Here is a 24,053-nt window from a genome sequence, read left to right as displayed (position 1 = left end):
AGGAGCGGGTATCAGTAATCCTGATTGCTCCATCGTGGCCGCGAAGGACGTGGTTCGGATCTAGTGGGATGTCCTCATCTCCTCCGTGGAAGTTACCTTGTCGCAGAGACCTGCTGATACAAGGTCCATTTGTTCATTAAAACCTAGATTCTCTGAGGCTGACCATAAAGATTGAACACTTAGTCTTAGCCAAGAGAGATTTCTCTGAGAGTGTAATTGATACTCTTATTCAAGCTCGTAAACCAGTTACTCTGCGTATCTACCACAAGGTGGGGAGGACCTACTTATTCTGGTCTGAAGAGCATGGTTTTTTCCTGACACAGAGTTAAGGTTGCCAGGATCTTATCTTTTCTCCAGGATGGGCTGGAGAAGGGCCTTTCTGCTAGTTCCCTGAGGGGACAGATATTTCGGCCCTGTCGGTTTTATTGCACAAGAGACTGGCTGAGCTTCCAGACATGCAGTCCTTTGTTAAGGCTCTGATTAGGATCAGACCTGTGTTTAGATCGGGGGCTTCTCCTTGGAGCCTAAATCTTGTTCTTCGTATTTTGCATCAAGTTCCGTTTGAGCCTCTGCATTTCGTTAACATTAAATTGTTATCTTGGAAGTGTCAGGGTTTTTTCTCTGTTTTGTTTGCCATGTGCTGCTGGCAGCCATTTTACTCACCTCTCTTGCTGACTCTGGTGCATACTGTGTGATGCTGCTCATTTCCTGCACTTCCTTTAATGGCCAGACTGGTGTACATCATCCGTGTGAGACAGGATGCAGTCTCAGAATTGTGATGTCATCACTTATTATTTAAAGGGCCTCTGTTCAGTATGCTTTGCTCTTGCGTTGTCTCAGACCTGTTTGTGAGAGCTCCTGTGTATTACCTGGCTGTCTGACGTCCCTCCTGGTTCCTGATCCCAGGCTTGTTCCTGACTCTGCTGTTCTCCTTGTTCCTGATTCCGGCTCATCTGACTATTCACTTTGGCTCCTGACTCGTCTCGTCTGACTACCAGCTCTGGTTTTGATTGCTGGCTTGTTATTTTACTTGTGGACTTTTTATTAATTTTTGCTATTAATAAAGGTGTGATTATTTTTGCACTTCTCGTCTCAGTCTGATTCCTGGCACCCTGACATTACTCAAGAGCCATGGACCCTGATGGTGCTAATAATCCACCTTTACCTGCCATAATTTCCAGGATGGATGAACAGGATCACCGCTTGGATAAATTTGCACTAGCCCTGCAAACCCTGCTGACTCGCACTGCACATTTGGACCAGTGTCCCTCAAGTTATGACTGCTCCTGTTTCAGCTGCTGCACCTAGTCCTACCAGGAGCATGTCTGGTTCTGCACCTCTACCTCAGTGTTATGGAGGCGGTCCTAATCAGTGCAGAGGGTTTTTTAACCAGGTGGGCATTTACTTTGAGATGTTACCTCAGGCGTATCCCTCTGACAGAGCTAAGGTGGGATTTCTCATCTCGTTACTCTCTGAAACAGCTCTTGCCTGGGCTAATCCCTTGTGGGAGACTAATAAACCTGTGATTTCAAATTACCCTGAATTTGTGGCCTCCTTTCGAAGGGTATTTGATGTTCTGGCTCGCTCCTCCTCTGCTGCTAAACGACTCAACAAGGTCCATTCAGCAAGGTACAAGATATGTTGCTCAGTATGCCATTGAGTTCCGTACGTTTGCCGCAGAGGTAGGTTGGAACAATGAAGCCCTTGTTGCCGCCTTCTTTCATGGGCTCTCTGATGCGATTAAAGACGAAGTTGCTGCCAGAGATTTACCAGAAGATCTCGAGGCATTGGTGTCTTTTTTTATCCTAATTGACATCAGACTAAGTGAGAGGCCCTCTTTCAAGGAGCGCTTGTGGAAGCCTCCTGTTCCGTTGTATCCTACGTGTTCGTTCCCACCCATGCCTCCCTCTCCTCCCATGCCTCCTGGTCCTGAGTCACCAGGTACTGCTGAGCCGATGCAGTTGGGATTCACGCGTCTCTCCACGGCGGAGAGGGCCCTTAGAAGGAGGGAGGGGCTCTGCCTCTATTGTGGGTTACAGGGCCACCTTTTGAAGTCTTGTCCTACATGGCCAGGAAACACTCACACCTAAGGTCCTGTTGGGGGCAGACCTTGGGTGGTTTATCCTCGTCCCCGGAACCGCTAAAGGAGAAACCTTTGGTCACGGTTGTCCTTTCCTGGGTGGACTCCTCTATAGTCACCCAGGCTCTTGTTGACTCCGGTGCTGCGGGCTATTTCATTGACAGTGATTCCTGTTTTGCCTCGGTCCGTTCCGCTTGCTATTGAGGCCATTGATGGCAGGCCCCTTCAGCCCGCACTCGTCACTCATGAAACTGCTCCGTTATCCATAGCTGTTTGGGCTCTCCATTTTGAAACCCTCCAGTTCCAGGTGATAAACTCTCCGCATTTTCCGGTTGTTCTGGGTTATCCCTGGCTCCAAAAGCACAATTCCAGTCTCGACTGGCGCAGGTCCGAAATTTTATTGTGGTCTTCAATGTATTTCCACTTGTCTTCGGAAACCAGTTAAAGTCGTGTGCACTTCTTCGGTATCTCAATTGCCAGAGGAGTACCAAGAGTTCCTAGACATTTTTAACAAGGTACGTGCCAGGACGTTGCCTCCTCACTGGTCTTACGATTGTGCCATAGACCTGCAACCCGGAGCCATTCCTCCTCGGGTTTACCCTCTGTCTGTTGCAGAGAATTGTGCTCTGCAGGAGTATGTTGCCAATGCTCTGTTGCGGGGGATCATCCGCAAATCCTGCTCTCCTGCAGGGGCTGGCTTCTTCTTTGTGAAGAAAAAGGGTGGCGAGTTAAGACCTTGCATCGATTATAGGGGTCTTAATCATCTTACCATTAAGAATGCTTACCCTATTCCGCTCATTACAGAACCGCCTCAAGGGAGCTACAGTCTTTACTAAACTTGATTTGAGAGGAGCGTACAATCTCGTTAGGATCAAGGAGGGCCACGAATGGAAAACAGCATTTAGCACCAGGAGCGGGCATTATGAGTATCTTGTAATGCCCTTTGGTCTATGTAATGCTCCTGCTGTTTTCCAGGAATTTATTAATGATGTCCTACGAGATATGTTGCAACAGTGTGTTGTGGTGTACTTGAACGACATCCTCATACACTCACCCACACTTGAGGCTCATCGTTCTGATGTTACACGGGTTCTTCAGAGACTACGTGAGAACGGCCTGTTTTGAAAACTTCAGAAATGTGAGTTCCATCAGACTCAAGTAACCTTCCTAGGTTATGTTATCTCCGTTGCAGGGTTCTCCATGGATCCTGACAAGTTATATGCGGTGGCCTCGCCCAGTTGTTGTTCGGTCTATTCAACATTTTTTGGGGTTCGCCAATTACTATAGAAAGTTTATTAAAAACTTTTCTTCCTTGGTCAAACCTATCACAGACATAACCCGCAAAGAGAATGATCCACTCCATTGGTCACCTACTTCCATTAAGGCCTTTTTATAGTCTTAAGACTGCCTTTGCTGTCGCTCCAGTTCTGGCTCATCCTAACCTTGTCCAGTCTTTCATTCTTGAGGTCGATGCGTCTGAGACTGGAGTAGGTGCCCTTTTGTCTCAACGTCCTACACCTGACGGTTCCTTGCATCCGTGTGGTTTCTTCTCTAAGAAATTGTCTCCAGCGGAGTGCAATTATGAAATTGGCGACAGGGAATTACTGGCCATAATTTTGGCACTCAAGGAATGGAGGCATCTTCTCGAGGGTACTAGCGTGCCAGTGCTCATTCTTACTGACCACAAGAATTTAACTTATCTATCTGAAGCAAAACGTTTGTCGCCCCGACAGGCCAGATGGGCACTATTTTTGTCTCGGTTTAATTATGTGGTCTCCTACCTGCCTGGTAGTAAGAATGTAAGGGCTGATGCCCTCTCTCGACAATTTTCCCCTCTGTCCAAGGAGGAATCTGTACCTACTCCAGTTATACCTCCTGACCATATTTTGGCTACCATACATACTAATTTGACTTCTCCCTTAGGGGAGAAGATCCTGGCTGCACAAACCAATGCACCTCCTGAGAAACCTAGTGGTAATTGTTTTGTTCCTGAGAATCTTCGAACTAAACTTTTGCACACTTACCACTATCATAAAGCCGCAGGTCACCCAGGCAAGAACCAAATGATTTGGTCTGTCACTCGACAATTCTGGTGGCCAGGTCTTCGTTCTGATGTTGCTGCGTATGTTGCCTCCTGCTCAGTTTGTGCACAGAATAAGACTCCTCGACGTCTTCCTGTGGGTCTTCTTCAACCTATTGCTAATGGTGAGCGTCCTTGGACACATCTTTCCATGGACTTCATTGTCGAGCTCCCTGTTTCCAATGGCAATACTGTTATCCTTATGGTGGTTGACCGTTTTTCTAAAATGTCACATTGCATTCCCTTGATGAAGCTGCCTACCGCTCAGGAGCTTGCTTCAATTTTTGCCTGGGAGGTCTTCCGTTTACATGGGTTACCCAAGGAGATAGTGTCGGACCGGGGTAGCCAGTTTGTCTCCAGATTTTGGCATTCCTTTTGTGCTCAAATGGGGATCCAGCTTTCCTTCTCCTCGGCATATCACCCTCAATCCAATGGGGCTGCGGAATGGTCTAATCAAGCTCTGGAACAGTTCCTCTGTTGCTATGTCTCAGATCACCACAATAATTGGTCTGAACTGTTACCTTGGGCAGAGTTTGCTCGTAATAGTGCTATTAATGCTTCCTCCAAGTTATCCCTGTTCATGGCGAATTATGGGTTTCAACCATCCTTGTTGCCCGATTCATTCATGTCTCAGGGTATTCCGGCTTTGGAGGAGCATATCCGGCAACTCCGTTCCATGTGGGTGCAGTTTCAGGATTGCCTTCATCATTCTATGCAGCTCCAAAAGTTCCAGGCTGATCGTAGGCGTCTGCCCGCGCCTTCCTACGAGGTTGGTGAGAGAGTTTGGCTGTCCTCCTGCAACTTGAATCTTCGTGTGCCTTCCAATAAACTGGCTCCCCGTTATGTTGGTCCTTTTCAAATACTACGACGGGTCAATCCTGTGGCCTACGCTTTTGACCTTCCTCATGCAATGCACATCTCCAATGTTTTTCATGTCTCCCTCTTGAAACCATTGGTTTGTAATTGGTTTACCACTGTGTTGCCTCGTCCCCATCCTATCTTTGTTGACAACCATGAGGAGTATGAGGTCAGCAGCATTATTGACACTCGTATGTCCAGGGGCCGTGTTCAGTATTTGGTTCACTGGAGGGGCTACGGTCCGGTGGAGTGTTCATGAGTTCCCTCCTCTGATGTTCATGCTCCCGCCCTCCTCCGTGCCTTTCATGCCCGTTTCCCCAATAAGCCTTTTGTCCTCCCGCGGGGGAGGGGTTGTTGAGGGGAGGGTACTGTCAGGGTTTTTTCTCTGTTTTGTTTGCCATGTGCTGCTGACAGCCATTTTACTCACCTCTCTTGCTGACTCTGGTGCATACTGTGTGATGCTGCTCATTTTCTGCACTTCGTTTTATGGCCAGACTGGTGTACATCATCTGTGTGAGACAGGATGCAGTCTCAGAATTGTGATGTCATCACTTATTATTTAAAGGGCCTCTGTTCAGTGTGCTTTGTCTTGCGTTGTCTCAGACCTGTTTGTGAGAGCTTCTGTGTATTACCTGGCTGTCTGATGTCCCTCCTGGTTCCTGATCCCTGGCTTGTTCCTGACTCTGCTTTCTCCTTGTTCCTGATTCTATTTCGTCTGACTACTCACTTTGGCTCCTGACTCGGCTCGTCTGACTACCAGCTCTGGTTTTGATCCCTGGCTTGTTATTTGATTTGTGGACTTTTTATTATTTTTTGCTATTAATAAAGGTGTGATTATTTTTGCACTTCTCATCTCAGTCTGATTCCTGGCACCCTAAGAGGAAGGTTCTCTCTTTATTGGCTATTTCCTCTGCTCGCAGAGTTTCAGAGATCTCTGCTTTGCAATGTGTGCCCCCTTATCTGATTTTTCATGCAGATAAGGCAGTTTTATGTACTAAGTTAGTTTTTCTTCCTAAGGTTGTGTCAGATCGCAACATCAATCAGGAGATTGTGGTTCCTTCCTTGTGTCCTAATCCTTCTTCATCGAAGGACCGCTTACTTCACAATTTGTATTCGGTTTGCGCCTTTAAGTTCTATCTTCAGGCTACTAAGGAGTTTAGACAATATTCCTCGTTGTTTGTTGTCTATTCGGGGAAGCGTAAGGGGCAGAAGGCTACTTCGACTTCCCTATCTTTTTGGTTAAGGCGTGTCATCCGCTTAGCTTACGAGACAGCGGGACATCATCCTCCTGAGAGGATAACGGCTCATTCCAGTAGAGCAGTGGCTTCCTCTTGGGCTTTTAAGAACGACGCCTCTATGGATCCGATTTGTAAGGCGGCTACCTGGTCCTCCTTACATATATTTTCAAAATTTTACAAGTTTGATGTTTTTGCTTCGGCTGAAGCAGCTTTCAGGAGAAAAGTTTTGCAGGCTGTGGTGCCCTCAGAATAGGGTCCGCCTCTTCCTTTTTGTTCCCTTAATCATTTAGTGTCCACTGGAGCTTGGGTATAGTTTTCCCAACAGTAAGGAATGAAGCTGTGGACTCTCCCTATCTTAGGAGAAAAAATAATTTATGCTTACCAGATAAATTCCTTTCCTTCCGGATAGGAAGAGTCCCCGGCCCCCACATGTTTTTTCTTCTCTATGGGCGGTCCCCTATTATTTATTTTATTTTTCTGGCACCATTTATACCCTAATGTTTCTCCTACTTTTCCTTGTTCCCTCAGAAGAATGACTGGGGTAGTGAGGAAGTGGGAGGGATATTTAAGATTTTGGCTGGGGTGTCTGCCTCCTCCTGGTGGCCAGGTGTTGTATTTCCCAACAGTAAGGAATGAAGCCGTGGACTCTCTCTATCCGGAAGGAAAGGAATTTATCTGGTAAGCATAAATTATGTTTTTCAAACATACACAAAAAGGAGCACCCTATAAATCTGTCGCTTGTAGATTAAACCTAATCTAAAATCACAAACGGAACAGAAACCTTAATGTGACATTTACATTATGTAACATTTAGTTTGTGACAACGTTTTTTTGTAAAGAATATATTCTCTTCCGTGTAGAAATAACTCTTGTGATCTATAGAGATTGATCTTGTTGCTTCGTCTCAGCGTGTTGGTAGGAAACACGAATATGCTAATAGAGAAATGAAAAAGATAGAGCAGTGAAGCGCCCCAACCAGATTTCAGTGTAGTATTAAAGAGTTCAGTTATTCAACATAAACAATAACATGTTCACTCACGTTTTTAACCCTCAAAACATTGAGGCATTTTTGTGCTCACGGTATAACAGTGTCTCACTGTGTAATTGGGTGTCTCCCTCTGACTTGGGTATCCCCGCTGTCTCTTAACTCGTCTTCTTCGCCCCTGGTATAGAGGTAATGGAGTGCTAGATCCTTATGGGTTATTCTACAAGCTGTATATGTGTCAACACAATTTGATACTGGATAGATGATTGTAGAAGTAACTTGGTTAGTTCTATCATGTTTTAAAGGCCGGCTTGGACACATGCAGAAAATGCAGAGTTTCATCAAGTGTGTTTAGCGTGGGCATGGCCTGACACATTTCGTAGTGCTCCTCCCTACTTCATCAGAGACATGCCCGCCATTCAACCACCTAGTATTTAAGCTTGCAACCCACATGATCAGTTAACTCTTTACAGAGTGAATGGCCAGTGAATATATATTGCCAACTTGGTCAAGAACAAAAACATAAAATAAACTGTGCTGACGGGGGCGGAGTTTGATGCCAAGATTAGCAGACGCACTGTGTGAGAGCTCCGTGCAATATAGCCTAGAAAAGTTGTGTTATTCTGGCATTTTTGGATATAATTGCCTAGGCTCTCGACACAACTTAATCTTTGGGACTCCTGATCCTCTGAACCACCTAACCTCAAGTTGGGTGCCCGACTGCAGACCACGCATCTGAGGCTTAGGATCTGACACGGAAGCCACTTGCTAAGAATCTGAGTGTACGTGCTTCTTCTGAGCTCCGGAGGGTCGGGGGTCTGCTGCGGAGCTGGGGCTTCTGCACCTGAGGCTGGACTGAGACCTGGTCGTGCAGATTGATCGGGCCTCAGCTACACTACTGACCTGCAACCTGAGGACACTGCCAAGCAGAGTATCTACTGCACCCGGACTCGTGAAACTGATTGACCCCTAAAGGCCCTTCGTGAGAGTGACACAGAAGTGAGTCGGGTGTCTGGGGAACTCCCGGAGACTGCCTGCTTGGAAGGTTTAGTTACCAAAAAGTGGTGCGAACGCTAAGTGTTCGGCAACAGAGCTCCTGTTGGCTTTGTGGGACTCAGAGGACCGGTTTGGATCGGTAAGACCACCCTGGAAGCCGGACCGATACATCCACAACTAAATTATAATAACCCAAATTGGAGGAGGAATACACCTGAAGTAGACCCAAGTGCCGGTTAGCTTTATGCTGACTGAAGGCCCTGGTGGTCCCAAAACGTCCACGTTGACCCAAAAGAGGCCGTGAGACCGGATCCGCCTGTCTTGGGCTGTAGTGGAGTCCTGATCCATACACCTACTTATGGAAGCATAGAGCCCTGTTCTGAGACCGGAGCACAACTGGAGCACAGACCGGCAGATTGGTGAGACCCACACATTACATTCCCTACACAGTTGTAGTTGGATTACCTCAGCCCTAAGTGTCTGTCCATCTTACCACATCCCCTAGGGGGCATCTTCCAAGGGTTAATACCCTTAATTATCACTCTGTGTGTGCACCCAGCTCCTCACCCTTAAAGCCTTTAACCCCCCACTTACCCTGCTGCGGTACCTTAGGGGCACTCACTCAAGACCAACCTTACCTGCTTTTCACAAGTGTTCATTATTTGGATCAGGCTGGGGGTGCCTACAACCTGGCTATTTAGCTCATCCTTCCTACTCACCCCACACCATCTAAGACTGACAGCAATCTATCTATTAAGATTCCCAGTGAGTGAGAGAGACTATCTTGCCTGGACACTTGCCCCACAACTAATCCCTACCAGTCAGGCTACCTTAAGTTTTTTTAAGAAGCGCTCTTTTACACCTGATGAGTGAACATTCTCTCTCAAGTATAAGGAACTCCATAAGCATTATTCTATACAAATTATTGTCTGTGTAGACTCATTGTAAAACTTATCCCTCACCTACCCACTCCTGACCGTGTCCCTCTTCCTTTTCCCCTTCCTTCAGGTCGTATCCTCTTATTTTCCCAGGGGGTGGAGGGGCAGGTCCTAGGTACTCGTTGTGATTGTTTATGCAATGTTTAGCTTCTAACTGTTAACCAATTTCTAAGTGTGATGCTTTTTAATTCTGGCCTCAGGTCAGCCCCTAAACTTAACCCTGTGAGAGCTGTTCCAGAGGTAAATAGCTGCCACATCAGGGGGCCCTGGGGTGCTTCCCTACACCCTTTCCTGCCCAGCTTGTCCGAGTGGGTCACTTCCAAATTCCTTTTTCCCCCCTACAACTGGAGTGAGGTATTTCCTGGCCCTGAGGGGAGGCATCTCAGGCCCCTAGTCTCTCCGTAGACCTCATAGGTATCTTGTATAGTATATAACGCGTGTATCTTGTATAGTATGTAACACGAGTATCTTGTTTAGTATGTAACGCAGGTATCTTGTATAGTATATAACGCGTGTATCTTTTTTAGTATGTAACACGGTATCTTGTATAGTATGTAACACTGGTATCTTGTATAGTATATAACGTGTGTATCTTGTATAGTATGTAACACAGTGTCTTGTATAGTATTTAACCAGGTATCTTGTATAGCATATAACGCATGTATCTTGTATAGTAAGTAAAACTGGTATATTGTATAGTAGGTAACACAGGTATCTTGTATAGTATGTAACACAGGTATCTTGTATAGTATATAAGGCGTGTATCTTGTATAGTAGGTAACACTGGTATCTTGTATAGTAGGTAACACTGGTATCTTGTATAGTAGGTAACACTGGTATCTTGTATAGTATGTAACAAAAATATCTTGTATAGTATATAAAACGGTATCTTGTATAGTATGTAACGCGGGTATCTTGTATAGTATGTAACGCGGGTATCTTGTATAGTATGCAGTCATGTTCATAAAAAACAAAGTAACAATATTTACGCGCAGTTAGATGCCTTATATTGTTTCATGCGTCAAAGAAACGGTTCCAATATGTCACTCATAGCAGTTATATAACGCAGTCTATAGAAACCACACTAACATTACAATATGTCACTCATAGCAGTAATTTAACGGAGTCTATAGAAACCACACTATCATTACAATATGTCACTCATAGCAGTCATATAAGGAGTCTATAGAAACCACACTATCATTACAATATGTCACTCATAGCAGTCATATAAGGAGTCTATAGAAACCACACTATCATTACAATATGTCACTCATAGCAGTCATATAAGGAGTCTATAGAAACCACACTAACATTACAATATGTCACTCATAGCAGTAATTTAACGGAGTCTATAGAAACTACACTAACATTACAATATGTCACTCCTAGCAGTAATTTAACGGAGTCTATAGAAACCACACTAACATTACAATATGTCACTCATAGCAGTAATTTAACGGAGTCTATAGAAACCACACTAACATTACAATATGTCACTCATAGCAGTAATTTAACGGAGTCTATAGAAACCACACTAACATTACAATATGTCACTCATAGCAGTAATTTAACGGAGTCTATAGAAACCACACTAACATTACAATATGTCACTCATAGCAGTCATATAAGGAGTCTATAGAAACCACACTAACATTACAATTACAAATAACCAGTTAAAACAAAAATAAAAAAAGTAAAAGATACTAGAAATGTTCTCTTGCAGTTATTGTCTCTGAGGCTGTGCTGTGAATTATTAGGTTAAGAGGACCAGAATTTTGTGCCATTCTTACTTGTTTTACTGTTTAAAGTAATGTGTGAAGTTAAACCAAGAGAATGTTGAAAAATTGTGTGTTTTCCCCAAAAAAGTGGAAGGTTCAAATATGGCCACATCTGTACATGTAAAATATATGTCAGACACAACACCTGTGAAGCCATGGGTCAGACACAGAAAAAGAAATATCACAAAAAAAACTGTGTAGCGATGCTGTGATAAGTATAAAAACTAATTTCTTTATTCAATACTTTTAAAATTAATCTCTTTGGTCATAATGAGACTAATGAAAGCTCTCCACTATATCTCTTTAATTAAGTATTTCAATTTATACTCTGTCTAGATATTTTTAGGAGTTTACTTGGCAATTAAAACTAATGCTCACTTAGGGTCCCGATAATAGTTAATTCAAGATTGTCATCCCGACTGGCTCCGCCCTCCATCCCCCCCCCTATTATATTTCGAGCGGCTCTTGCCCGCTGCACCCCCCCCCCCCCTTTTAAACTATAAAGCTAATCCCCCCTGGCCCTAATTGTATCTGAGTGGACACTTCAATTTGCCTGCTATATGGCCCAGGGAGGACTATTTTTGTTTTATTGTTATTACCTTTATTATAAAACTGAAGTCTTATTGTAAACTGCCCAAATTCTATAACATTACGTGTGCTGTTTGGATACATTATACCCTTACTGTAGGGTTTTGTTTGTAACACTTATCTAATAATATTGTAATTGCACTTTTCTGTAAACGCTTTGGGGCATAACCTTGGTTGTATCTGTTTATGACTTCAATAAAAAAATATATTTAAAAAAAAAAAAATTAATCTCTTTACACAGACTTCAATGTACAAGCTGCACCAGAACGTCAGTGGGTCAGCTGACATGTTTCAGCTCACCGGCTGTAATCATAGCTGCATGACCCATGGCTTCACAGGTGTTGCTTAAAAAAACATAAAAAAAATTCATTGGACTGTTCTGGCTCTTCCAATTTCGGCAAATACGCCTATTTTGTCTAATTAACACATTATTATGTAAATCCTTCATATCTTTATGGAAAGTATAACTACTACTTATACTTTAAAGTGAAGGTCAATTTTCATGTGAAAGTGCCCGGTTTTTTAAAAAAACTATTAAAAACAGGGGCACTTTCATTCATGAAAATTGACATTGCACCGTATTTTAAAAATATTTACCCTTTTCTTCTGAAACTGCTTCTTCCTGGTTTACTTACCCAGCAATGACGAAACCAGCTTCCTCCAATCACAACGTTGCCTCAGGCAATGATTCCCCCAGGCGGGGGAAGCTGTGATTGGAGGATGCCGGAATCGTCAGTGCTGACATATGAAGAGGCTTGCGACGGGCTGGTGAAGCACTGGAGCGGCTTGAAGAAGAAAAGGTAATTATATTTTAAGAAAACGGGTGAAATGTCAATTTTCATAAATGAAAGTGCCCCTGTTTTTAATAGTATTTTTAAAAACCGGCACTTTCACATGAAAATTGACCTTCATTTTAAGATCATATTCAAAAACTAATTTAAATGCATTAACTGTTATATTATTTTGCTGCCTCATCAAATTTACTGTTCTGTTACTGATCTATTCTTAAAAGCAATACATATCCTTTATTTTGTTTCTTTGTTATTGTAATGCCAAAAGTTCAACAAATCATACTCTGAATTAAGGCCTTTAGGCACCCTTGTTTGTAACCTAAATATCTAGAATTCTTATTGTCTTTCTAAGAGGTAATCCCTGTCTCCTCCTCTCTCTGGGATCTTTATCCCTTGTATAATGGTCCAAGTCAAGGTATCAAACTTTTTGTTGTGGTTCTGATTGAAGTGCTGTATCAAAGGGGTAGTTAGAGTCCCTGCTTTTATATTTGACAAATGCTCCCTTATTCTTATGCAGACCTCTCTTGTAGTAAGACCTACATATTTAACTTTACATTGTTGCTTTCACTAGGTGATTTTGTAGTTAACAGTTTTAAACGCAAAGTTGCAGCCAGACTGGGCTGTTTTTACTAGTCATATAACGGAGTCTATAGAAACCACACTAACATTACAATTACAAATAACCAGTTAAAATAAAAATACAAAAAGTAAAAGATACAAGAAATGTTCTTTTGCAGTCTCCCAGGCTGTACTATGAAATTTAAGTTTAAGAGAACCAGTATTTCGTCCCATTCTCATTTGTTTTACTGTTTAAAGTAATGTGTGAAGTTAAATAAAAAGAGAAGTACAGTGTAACTCTCTCATAAATCACATGACTGGTAGGTACAGTGTCACCTTCCCACAAGTCACCTAGTAGTAATCATATATACATTGCCTGAAATTGCACTGTATAAATTGTAAATTGTCCCCTTTTTTTCTCTCAGTATAATTATGACAAGAGTATTGTAGACAGCGGCACGACCAACCTGCGCCTGCCCAAGAGAGTGTTTGATGCAGCTGTGAAATCCATCAAAGCTGCGTCTTCGGTAAGTGAGTGTCTGTCTGTCTGTGACCGTTTATTTACTCACAATTTCATCTGAACTGCAGAACTTCTCACAACCTCTTATTGTGACATAGTATTTAACTACTATTTGGGCGCACTTTGATTATTTAGAAATCTCTGAGAGACTTTAAGGAACCCCTCCCCCACTCTTCCTCTGCTGTTTCTACCTGTATATAGTAAGGTTACAGAAGAATTTGTTATTTATTGTAGAAGATCTCTGATCCTTTTCAGAACATCCACTCCTCCAAGGCTATTGCCACCCTGTGATCCTCTTGATTATGTATTAGAAAAACTGCTTCTCTTGTTGTATTTACTCTTGTATCCTCTTGGTTATTTATTAGATAAAGAGCTTGTCTTGTTGTATTTACTCTTGTATCCTCTTGGTTATGTATTAGATAAAGAGCTTGTCTTGTTGTATTTACTGTGTGATCCTCTTGGTTATGTATTAGATAAAGAGCTTGTCTTGTTGTATTTACTGTGTGATCCTCTTGGTTATGTATTAGATAAAGCGCTTGTCTTGTATTTACTGTGTGATCCTCTTGGTTATGTATTAGATAAAGAGCTTGTCTTGTTGTATTTACTGTGTGATCCTCTTGGTTATGTATTAGATAAAGAGATTGTCTTGTTGTATTTAATGTGTGATCCTCTTGGTTATGTATTAGATAAAGAGATTGTCTTGTTGTATTTACTGTGTGATCCTCTTGGTTATGTATAAGATAAAGTGCTTGTCTTGTTGTATTTACTGTGTGATCCTCTTGGTTATGTATTAGATAAAGCGCTTGTCTTGTATATACTGTGGGATCCTCTTGGTTATGTATTAGATAAAGCACTTGTCTTGTATTTACCGTGTGATCCTCTTGGTTATGTATTAGATAAAGAGATTGTCTTGTTGTATTTATTGTGTGATCCTCTTGGTTATGTATTAGATAAAGAGATTGTCTTGTTGTATTTACTGTGTGATCCTCTTGGTTATGTATAAGATAAAGTGCTTGTCTTGTTGTATTTACTCTTGTATCCTCTTGGTTATGTATTAGATAAAGTGCTTGTCTTGTTGTATTTAATGTGTGATCCTCTTGGTTATGTATTAGATAAAGTGCTTGTCTTGTTGTATTTACTGTGTGATCCTCTTGGTTATGTATTAGATAAAGTGCTTGTCTTGTTGTATTTACTGTGTGATCCTCTTGGTTATGTGTTAGATAAAGTGCTTGTCTTGTATTTACTGTGTGATCCTCTTGGTTATGTATTAGATAAAGTGCTTGTCTTGTTGTATTTACTGTGTGATCCTCTTGGTTATGTATTAGATAAAGTACTTCTCTTGTTGTATTTACTCTGTGATCCTCTTGGTTATGTATTAGATAAAGAGATTGTCTTGTTGTATTTACTGTGTGATCCTCTTGGTTATGTATAAGATAAAGTGCTTGTCTTGTTGTATTTACTCTGTGATCCTCTTGGTTATGTATTAGATAAAGTGCTTGTCTTGTTGTATTTAATCTGTGATCCTCTTGGTTATGTATTAGATAAAGCACTTGTCTTGTATTTACTGTGTGATCCTCTTGGTTATGTATTAGATAAGAAAGCGCTTGTCTTGTTGTATTTACTGTGTGATCCTCTTGGTTATATATTAGATAAAGTGCTTGTCTTGTATTTACTGTGTGATCCTTTTGCTTGTGTATTAGATAAAGCACTTGTTTTGTTGTATTTAATCTGTGATCCTCTTGGTTATGTATTAGATAAAGCGTTTGTCTTATATTTACTGTGTGATCCTCTTGGTTATGTATTAGATAAAGCGCTTGTCTTGTATTTACTGTGTGATCCTCTTGGTTATGTATTAGATAAAGAGATTGTCTTGTTGTATTTAATGTGTGATCCTCTTGGTTATGTATTAGATAAAGAGATTGTCTTGTTGTATTTACTGTGTTATCCTCTTGGTTTTGTATAAGATAAAGTGCTTGTCTTGTTGTATTTATTGTGTGATCCTCTTGGTTATGTATTAGATAAAGCGCTTGTCTTGTATTTATTGTGTGATCCTCTTGGTTATGTATTAGATAAAGCGCTTGTCTTGTATTTACTGTGTGATCCTCTTGGTTATGTATTAGATAAAGAGATTGTCTTGTTGTATTTATTGTGTGATCCTCTTGGTTATGTATTAGATAAAGAGATTGTCTTGTTGTATTTACTGTGTGATCCTCTTGGTTATTTATAAGATAAAGTGCTTGTCTTGTTGTATTTACTCTTGTATCCTCTTCGTTATGTATTAGATAAAGAGCTTGTCTTGTTGTATTTACTGTGTGATCCTCTTGGTTATGTATTAGATAAAGCGCTTGTATTTATTGTGTGATCCTCTTGGTTATGTATTAGATAAAGTGCTTGTCTTGTTGTATTTACTGTGTGATCCTCTTGGTTATGTATTAGATAAAGTGCTTGTCTTGTTGTATTTACTGTGTGATACTCTTGGTTATGTATTAGATAAAGTGCTTGTCTTGTTGTATTTACTGTGTGACCCTCTTGGTTATGTATTAGATAAAGTGCTTGTCTTGTTGTATTTACTGTGTGATCCTCTTGGTTATGTGTTAGATAAAGTGCTTGTCTTGTATTTACTGTGTGATCCTCTTGGTTATGTATTAGATAAAGTGCTTGTCTTGTTGTATTTACTGTGTGATCCTCTTGGTTATGTATTAGATAAAGTACTTGTCTTGTTGTATTTACTCTGTGATCCTCTTGGTTATGTATTAGATAAAGCACTTGTCTTGATGTATTTACTCTGTGATCCTCTTGGTTATGTATTAGATAAAGTGCTTGTCTTGTTGTATTTAATCTGTGATCCTCTTGGTTATGTATTAGATAAAGCACTTGTCTTGTATTTACTGTGTGATCCTCTTGGTTATGTATTAGATAAGAAAGTGCTTGTCTTGTTGTATTTACTGTATGATCCTCTTGGTTATGTATTAGATAAAGCGCTTGTCTTGTTGTATTTACTGTGTGATCCTCTTGGTTATGTATTAGATAAAGTGCTTGTCTTGTATTTACTGTGTGATCCTCTTGGTTATGTATTAGATAAAGCGCTTGTCTTGTATTTAATCTGTGATCCTCTTGGTTATGTATTAGATAAAGTGTTTGTCTTGTTGTATTTAATCTGTGATCATCTTGGTGATGTATTAGATAAAGTGCTTGTCTTGTTGTATTCAATCTGTGATCCTCTTGGTTATGTATTAGATAAAGCGTTTGTCTTGTATTTACTGTGTGATCCTCTTGGTTATGTATTAGATAAAGCACTTGTTTTGTTGTATTTAAATCTGTGATCCTCTTGGTTATGTATTAGATAAAGCGTTTGTCTTGTATTTACTGTGTGATCCTCTTGGTTATGTATTAGATAAAACGCTTGTCTTGTTGTATTTACTGTGTGATCCTCTTGGTTATGTATTAGTTAAAGTGCTTGTTTTGTATTTACTGTGTGATCCTCTTGGTTATATGTTAGATAAAGCGCTTGTCTTGTTGTATTTACTCTGTGATCCTCTTGGTTATGTATTAGATAAAGCGCTTGTCTTGTTGTATTTAATCTGTGATCCTCTTGGTTATGTATTAGATAAAGTGCTTGTCTTGTTGTATTTACTGTGTGATCCTCTTGGTTATGTATTAGATAAGAAAGCACTTGTCTTGTTGTATTTAGTGTGTGATCCTCTTGGTTATGTATTAGATACAGCGCTTGTCTTGTATTTACTGTGTGATCCTCTTGGTTATTTATTAGATAAGAAAGCGCTTGTCTTGTTGTATTTACTCTGTGATCCTCTTGGTTATGTGTTAGATAAAGCGCTTGTCTTGTATTTACTCTGTGATCCTCTTGGTTATGTATTAGATAAAGCGCTTGTCTTGTTGTATTCAATCTGTGATCCTCTTGGTTATGTATTAGATAAAGCGCTTGTCTTGTTGTATTTACTCTGTGATCCTCTTGGTTATGTATTAGATAAAGAGCTTGTCCTGTTGTATTTACTCTGTGATCTTTTTGGTTATGTATTAGATAAAGCCCTTGTCTTGTTGTATTTACTGTGTGATCCTCTTGGTTATGTATTAGATAAAGAGCTTGTCTTGTTGTATTTACTGTGTGATCCTCTTGGTTATGTATTAGATAAGAAAGCGCTTGTCTTGTTGTATTTACTTTGTGATCTTCTTGGTTATGTATTAGATAAGAAAGCGCTTGTCTTTTATTTACTGTGTGATCCTCTTGGTTATGTATTAGATAAAGCGATTGTCTTGTATTTAATCTGTGATCCTCTTGGTTATGTATTAGATAAAGTGCTTGTCTTGTTGTATTTAATGTGTGATCCTCTTGGTTATGTATTAGATAAAGTGCTTGTCTTGTTGTATTTACTGTGTGATCCTCTTGGTTATGTATTAGATAAAGTGTTTATCTTGTTGTAGTGACTGTGTGATCCTCTTGGTTATGTATTAGATAAAGCGCTTGTCTTGTATTTACTGTGTTATCCTCTTGGTGATGTATTAGATAAAGTGCTTGTCTTGTTGTATTTACTGTGTGATCCTCTTGGTTATGTATTAGATAAAGTGCTTGTCTTGTTGTATTTACTGTGTGATCCTCTTGGTTATGTATTAGATAAAGTGCTTGTCTTGTTATATTTACTCTTGTATCCTCTTGGTTATGTATTAGATAAAACGCTTGTCTTGTTGTATTTACTGTGTGATCCTATTGGTTATGTATTAGATAAGAAAGCGCTTGCCTTGTTGTATTTACTGTGTGATCCTCTTGGTTATGTATTAGATAAAGAGCTTGTATTGTTGTATTTACTCTGTGATCCTCTTGGTTATGTATTAGATAAAGAGCTTGTCTTGTTGTATTTACTGCGTGATCCTCTTGGTTATGTATTAGATAAATGTAATATAAATAGAAGTAATGTTATTTCCATGTAGTGAAGAAGGGCAGTATGTTATAGGCCCCATATACAGTATGTAAATAGCAGTAACGTTATTCCTATGTAGTGAAGAAGGGTAGTATGTTATTTACTCCATATATGTATATAGAAATTACGTTATTCCCATGATGTAGTGAAGAAGGATAGTATGTTATACACCCCATATATGTATATAGCAGTAAGGTTATTCCTATGTAGTGAAGGGCAGGATGTTATATGCCCCATATATGTATATAGCAGTAAGGTTATTCCTATGTAGTGAAGGGCAGTATGTTATACGCCCCATATATGTAAATAGCAATAATGTTATTCCCATGTAGTGAAGAAGGTCAGTATATGTTGGGAGTAAGACTTTTAATAATATAAGCAGCGGATGTATTGACCATGCAAAAGTATTGGAGAATTCTAGAAATGTTCTTTGGCAATGTGCACAAATGCTCGCAGATTAGTAAATAAATTACCTAAACTTACTGCAATAATGATTCAAGATAACTTAAATTTGGAAGCTATAACAGAGACATGGTACAATGACTCCCACGACTGGGAAACAGTCATACCTGGTTACATTTTGTTAAAAAAAGTGGGGAGGAATTGTTCTGTACATAAAAGAAAGCATTAAAATAACTGAAATTGTAGAAACCAATGACAATGTAGAAAGTGTTTGGGTAACTATTGAAACTGAAGAGAAACAGATGTTTAGGGGTAGTATATAGACCTACATTACATGATGGAGCATCAGAGCAACTATTAATTGATGAGATAGCCAACCTTAGAATGAAGGGCAGGTTATAGTAGTGGGGGACTTTAATATGCCTGATGTAGACTGGGAAGTACCCGTTGGTAAATCAAGTAGAAGTAAGTATATTATGGATTCTTTACAAGGGGGATCTCTTGAACAACTAGTACAATAATATTTTAAAAATGCTATTCTAGATGCAACTAAACACTGAGCCAGTATGGTTTTCAAGAGAAGTAGCACATGCAGTTAAGACAAAAAAGACAGTCTATAAAAAAAATCTAATTCTCTGGCTCAGAAGAGGATAAGGAAAAATGGAGAACCCAACAAAAGATGACAAAGCAGTTAATAAAAAAAGGCCAAAGCTGATGCAGAAGAGAAAATAGCATAATCTGTAGAAAAAAACTGTGGCAAAACCTTCTTTAGATATATTAGTGAAAAGAGAAAAACTAACGAAGGGATATTAAGACTCAAGACTGATGATGTAGGGATGTTATTTTAAATGATATTCAGTAAGATTACAAGTTTTGCGCTATACTGGGTGCGTTAATAACGCAAAAAATAAGCGATATCGCACTTTCTATAGTGCTGCTATTATGAGTTACTGAAAAACCTTTTCTTGTTGTGCAGTACGATGCGTTAAGCTCCATACCGCACAAAACCCAAGGCCTGACCTTACGTGCTTGTGCACGCTGTCCCCCATAGACATTAATGGGGAGAAAGAATGAGAAAAACACAAACACCTGTGATCGTGGAATGGTGATCGCTGTAACACAACCCCATTGATGTCTATGGGGAAAAGAAAATTACGTTAAAACCTAACACCCTAACATAAACTCCTAGTCTAAATACCCCTAGTCCGCCGATTCCCGACATCGCCAACACTAAATAAAATGATTAACCCCTAATCTGCCTCCCCCGACATCGCAGACACTAAATAAACCTATTAACCCCTAAACCGCGGGCCCCCACATCGCAACTATTAAATAAATCTATTAACCCCTAATCCGCCAGCCCCCCACATCACAGAACACTAAATTAAACTATTAACCCCTAAACTTATCATCCCCCTAACTTTAAATTAAAAGTTTCAATATAACTATCTTAAAATAAATAAAACTTACCTGTGGAAAAAAATAAAAAATAAGATTAAACTATAAATTAACCTAACATAACTATTCTAATAAAATAAAATACAAATTAAAAATCCTGAATTACATTATTAAATATTAAAAACTACCCAATGGTACCCTCTACTCTAAGAGTGAGAGGAAATTGGCTATTAAATTGGTTAACTGCCCTGGAGGTACCATTTTTTACAACCCCGGAGTATGTAGAAAGTTATATCGCCTTAGGTGCTGTGTACTGAATACTGTACAATTTACTGACAAGCAGTACAAGACTGCAAGGAAATGTACACACGGGAAACACTCAAATTTCCTCAAGAATTGACTAGATCTAGAGAGTGACAAATGGCAGATTTATACAAGGAGAACATAATAAAAATTAACTTTTATTAAAGTAAATTTAAAATAATGGACACAGATATATTAAAATCGCAGGAATGTCTTCTAGACTTAAAATAAGTTTTGTAAGATGATAAGGGGGAAATAAAGGACCAAAGTATTAGGATACACACTCCACTGGTACCTTATTGAAATGTTAGGTAGTCAATTAGCATGTATAATATAAATGACCTAGGATGTAGATATTAATCCATAGTCATAACCTTATAGGTTACTAGATAGTTCTACCACACATATATTGGGTACCAGACGTTTCTAAAATAAAGAGTCCGCCGCTAGACTTAAACATAAATGCTTATAACAGTGCACACAATATGTAATAAGGACGCCTGTAAAATAGAGAAGTTTATTAATGCTTGAGAATCTAAATAATAATGATGCTGGCATGGATGTCATTATCATAATAGTAGGTATATGAATCCACTATATGGAAGATTTCATATAATAATAACATTAATGCAACCCCCTTGCCCCCATATTCTCATATGTAGTATTTCTCCAACATAGGTGTGTCCGGTCCACGGCGTCATCCTTACTTGTGGGATATTCTCCTCCCCAACAGGAAATGGCAAAGAGCCCAGCAAAGCTGGCCATATAGTCCCTCCTAGGCTCCGCCTACCCCAGTCATTCTCTTTGCCGTTGCACAGGCAACATCTCCACGGAGATGGCTTAGAGTTTTTTGGTGTTTAAATGTAGTTTTTGTTCTTCAATCAAGAGTTTGTTATTTTAAAATAGGGCTGGTATGTACTATTTACTCTGAAACAGAAAAGAGATGAAGATTTCTGTTTGTAAGAGGAAAATGATTTTAGCAACCGTTACTAAAATCGATAGCTGTTTCCACACAGGACTGTTGAGATGAAATAACTTCAGTTGGGGGAAACAGTGGGCAGACTTTGCTGCTTGAGGTATGACACATTTCTAACAAGACTCGGTAATGCTGGAAGCTGTCATTTTCCCTATGGGAACCGGTTAAGCCATTTTCTTAGTTTAAGTAAAAGAATAAAGGGCTTCATTAGGGCTTAAAAAACTGGTAGACATTTTTCTGGGCTAAAACGATTACTTTACTAAGTATATTTGGCAGATTATTACTTTTTATAGTTGTTAAATCTTGGGGATTGTTTTAATAAAAACGGCAGGCACTGTATTGGACACCTTTTTCACTGGGGGCCTTTTCTAGTCATAGACTGAGCCTCATTTTCGCGCCTCTAATGCGCAGTTGTTTTTGGAAAGCATGGCATGCAGATGCATGTGTGAGGAGCTAAGAACCACTGAAAAAGCTTATAGAAGGCATCATTTGGTATCGTATTCCCCTCTGGGCTTGGTTGGGTCTCAGCAAAGCAGATACCTGGGACTGTATAGGGGTTAAATGTAAAAACGGCTCCGGTTCCGTTATTTTAAGGGTTAAAGCTTTCAAATTTGGTGTGCAATACTTTTAAGGCTTTAAGTTACTGTGGTGAAATTTTGGTGAATTTTGAACAATTCCTTCATACTTTTTCACATATTCAGTAATAAAGTGTGTTCAGTTTAAAATTTAAAGGGACAGTAACGGTTTTATTGTAAAACGTTTTTTGTGCTTTGTTGACAAGTTTAAGCCTGTTTAACATGTCTGAACCATCAGATAACGATGTTCTATATGTATGAAAGCCAATGTGACTCCCCATTTAAATATATGTGATATATTTGTGTCATAATGTCCAAACAAAGTAGGGATAATAATGCCATAGATATGATATTGCCCAAGATGATTCCTCTAATGAGGGGAGTAAGCATGGTACTGCATCATCCCCTTCTGTGTCTACACCAGTTTTGCCCACACAAGAGGCCCCTAGTACATCTAGTGCGCCAATACTTATTACCATACAACAATTAATGGCTGTAATGGATAATTCTATTGCATGCATTTTTTCCAAAATGCCTACTTATCAGAGAAAGCGTGATTGCTCTGTTTTAAACACTGAAGAGCAAAAGGACGCTGATGATATCTGTTTTGACATACCCTCACACCTATCTGAAGGGGCCAGGAGGGAGGTTTTGTCTGTGGGAGAAATTTCAGATTCAGGGAAAAATTCTCAACAAGCAGAACCTGATATTGTAACTTTTAAATTTAAATTACAACATCTCCACGCACTTCTTAAGGAGGTATTATCTACTCTGGATGATTGTGACAATTTGGTCATTCCAGAGAAATTAGGTAAGATGGACTAGTTCCTAGAGGTTCCGGTGCCCCCCGATGTTTTTCCTATACCCAAGCGGGTGGCGGACATAGTAAATAAGGAGTGGGAAAGGCCCGGCATACCTTTTGTCCTCCCCCTATATTTAAGAAATTATTTCCTATAGTCGACCCCAGAAAGGACTTATAGCATACAGTCCCCAAGGTCGAGGGGGCGGTTTCTACTCTAAACAAACGCACTTCTATTCCTATAGAAGATAGTTGTGCTTTCAAGATCCTATGGATTAAAGGTTAGAGGGTTTGCTTAAAAAGATGTTTGTTCAGCAAGGTTACCTTCTACAACCAATTTCATGCATTGTTCCTGTCACTACAGCTGCGTGTTTCTGGTTCGAAGAACTAGAAAAGTCGCTCAATAAAGAATCTTCGTACGAGGAGGTTTTGGACAGAGTTCAAGCTCTTAAATTGGCTAACTCTTTTATTTTAGATGCCGCTTTGCAATTAGCTAGATTAGCGGCGAATAATTCAGGGTTTGCTATCGTGGCGCGCAGAGCGCTTTTGCTTAACATCCCTTTCAAGGGTAAAACACTGTTTGGCCCTGACTTGAAAGAGATTATTTCAGACATCACTGGGGGAAAGGGCCACGCCCTTCCTCTGGATAGGTCTTTTAAGGCTAAAAATAAGCCAAATTTTCGTCCCTTTCGCAGAAACGGACCAGCCTCAAATTCTACACCCTCTAAGCAAGAGGGTAATACTTCTCAAACCAAGCCAGCCTGGAGGCCGATGCAAGGCTGGAACAAGGGTAAGCAGGCCAAGTCACCTGCCACTGCTACCAAAACAGCATGAAGTGTTGGCCCCCGATCTGGGAAGGATCTGGTGGGGGGCAGACTTTCTCTCTTGCTCAGGCTGGGGCAAGAGATGTTCAGGATCCTTGGGCGCTAGAAATAGTTTCTCAAGGTTATCTCCTGGAATTCAGGGAACTACCCCCAAGGGGAAGGTTCCACGGGTCTCAATTATCTTCGAACAGGCATTCTTACACTGTGTAGAAGACCTGTTAAGCATGGGAGTGATTCATCCTGTTTCATTAGGAGAACAAGGGATGGGTTTTTACTCCAACCTGTTCATAATTCCCAAAAAAGAGGGAACATTCAGACCTATTTTAGATCTCAAGATTCTAAACAAGTTTCTAAGGGTTTCATCGTTCAAAATGGAAACCATTCGAACGATCCTTCCTACCATCCAGGAAGGTCAATTCATGACCACGG

At 40.1% G+C, this 24,053-nt stretch overlaps 1 protein-coding gene across 1 annotated transcript in view; it reads left to right on the top strand.

Annotated features, from left to right (window-relative positions):
* BACE1 (beta-secretase 1) overlaps positions 1-24,053 on the top strand; it is a 274,120-nt gene that overhangs the window by 233,393 nt on the left and 16,674 nt on the right. The window contains exon 6 of the mRNA XM_053691400.1: positions 13,319-13,420. Within this exon, the coding sequence (XP_053547375.1) occupies positions 13,319-13,420 (102 nt within the window). The remainder of the gene's footprint in view (positions 1-13,318; positions 13,421-24,053) is intronic.

The sequence above is a fragment of the Bombina bombina genome, chromosome 8 (assembly GCF_027579735.1).
Source record: "Bombina bombina isolate aBomBom1 chromosome 8, aBomBom1.pri, whole genome shotgun sequence".
NCBI lineage: Eukaryota > Metazoa > Chordata > Amphibia > Anura > Bombinatoridae > Bombina > Bombina bombina.
Note: the sequence above shows the minus strand (reverse complement) of the source record. Positions and strands in the feature narration are given on the sequence as shown.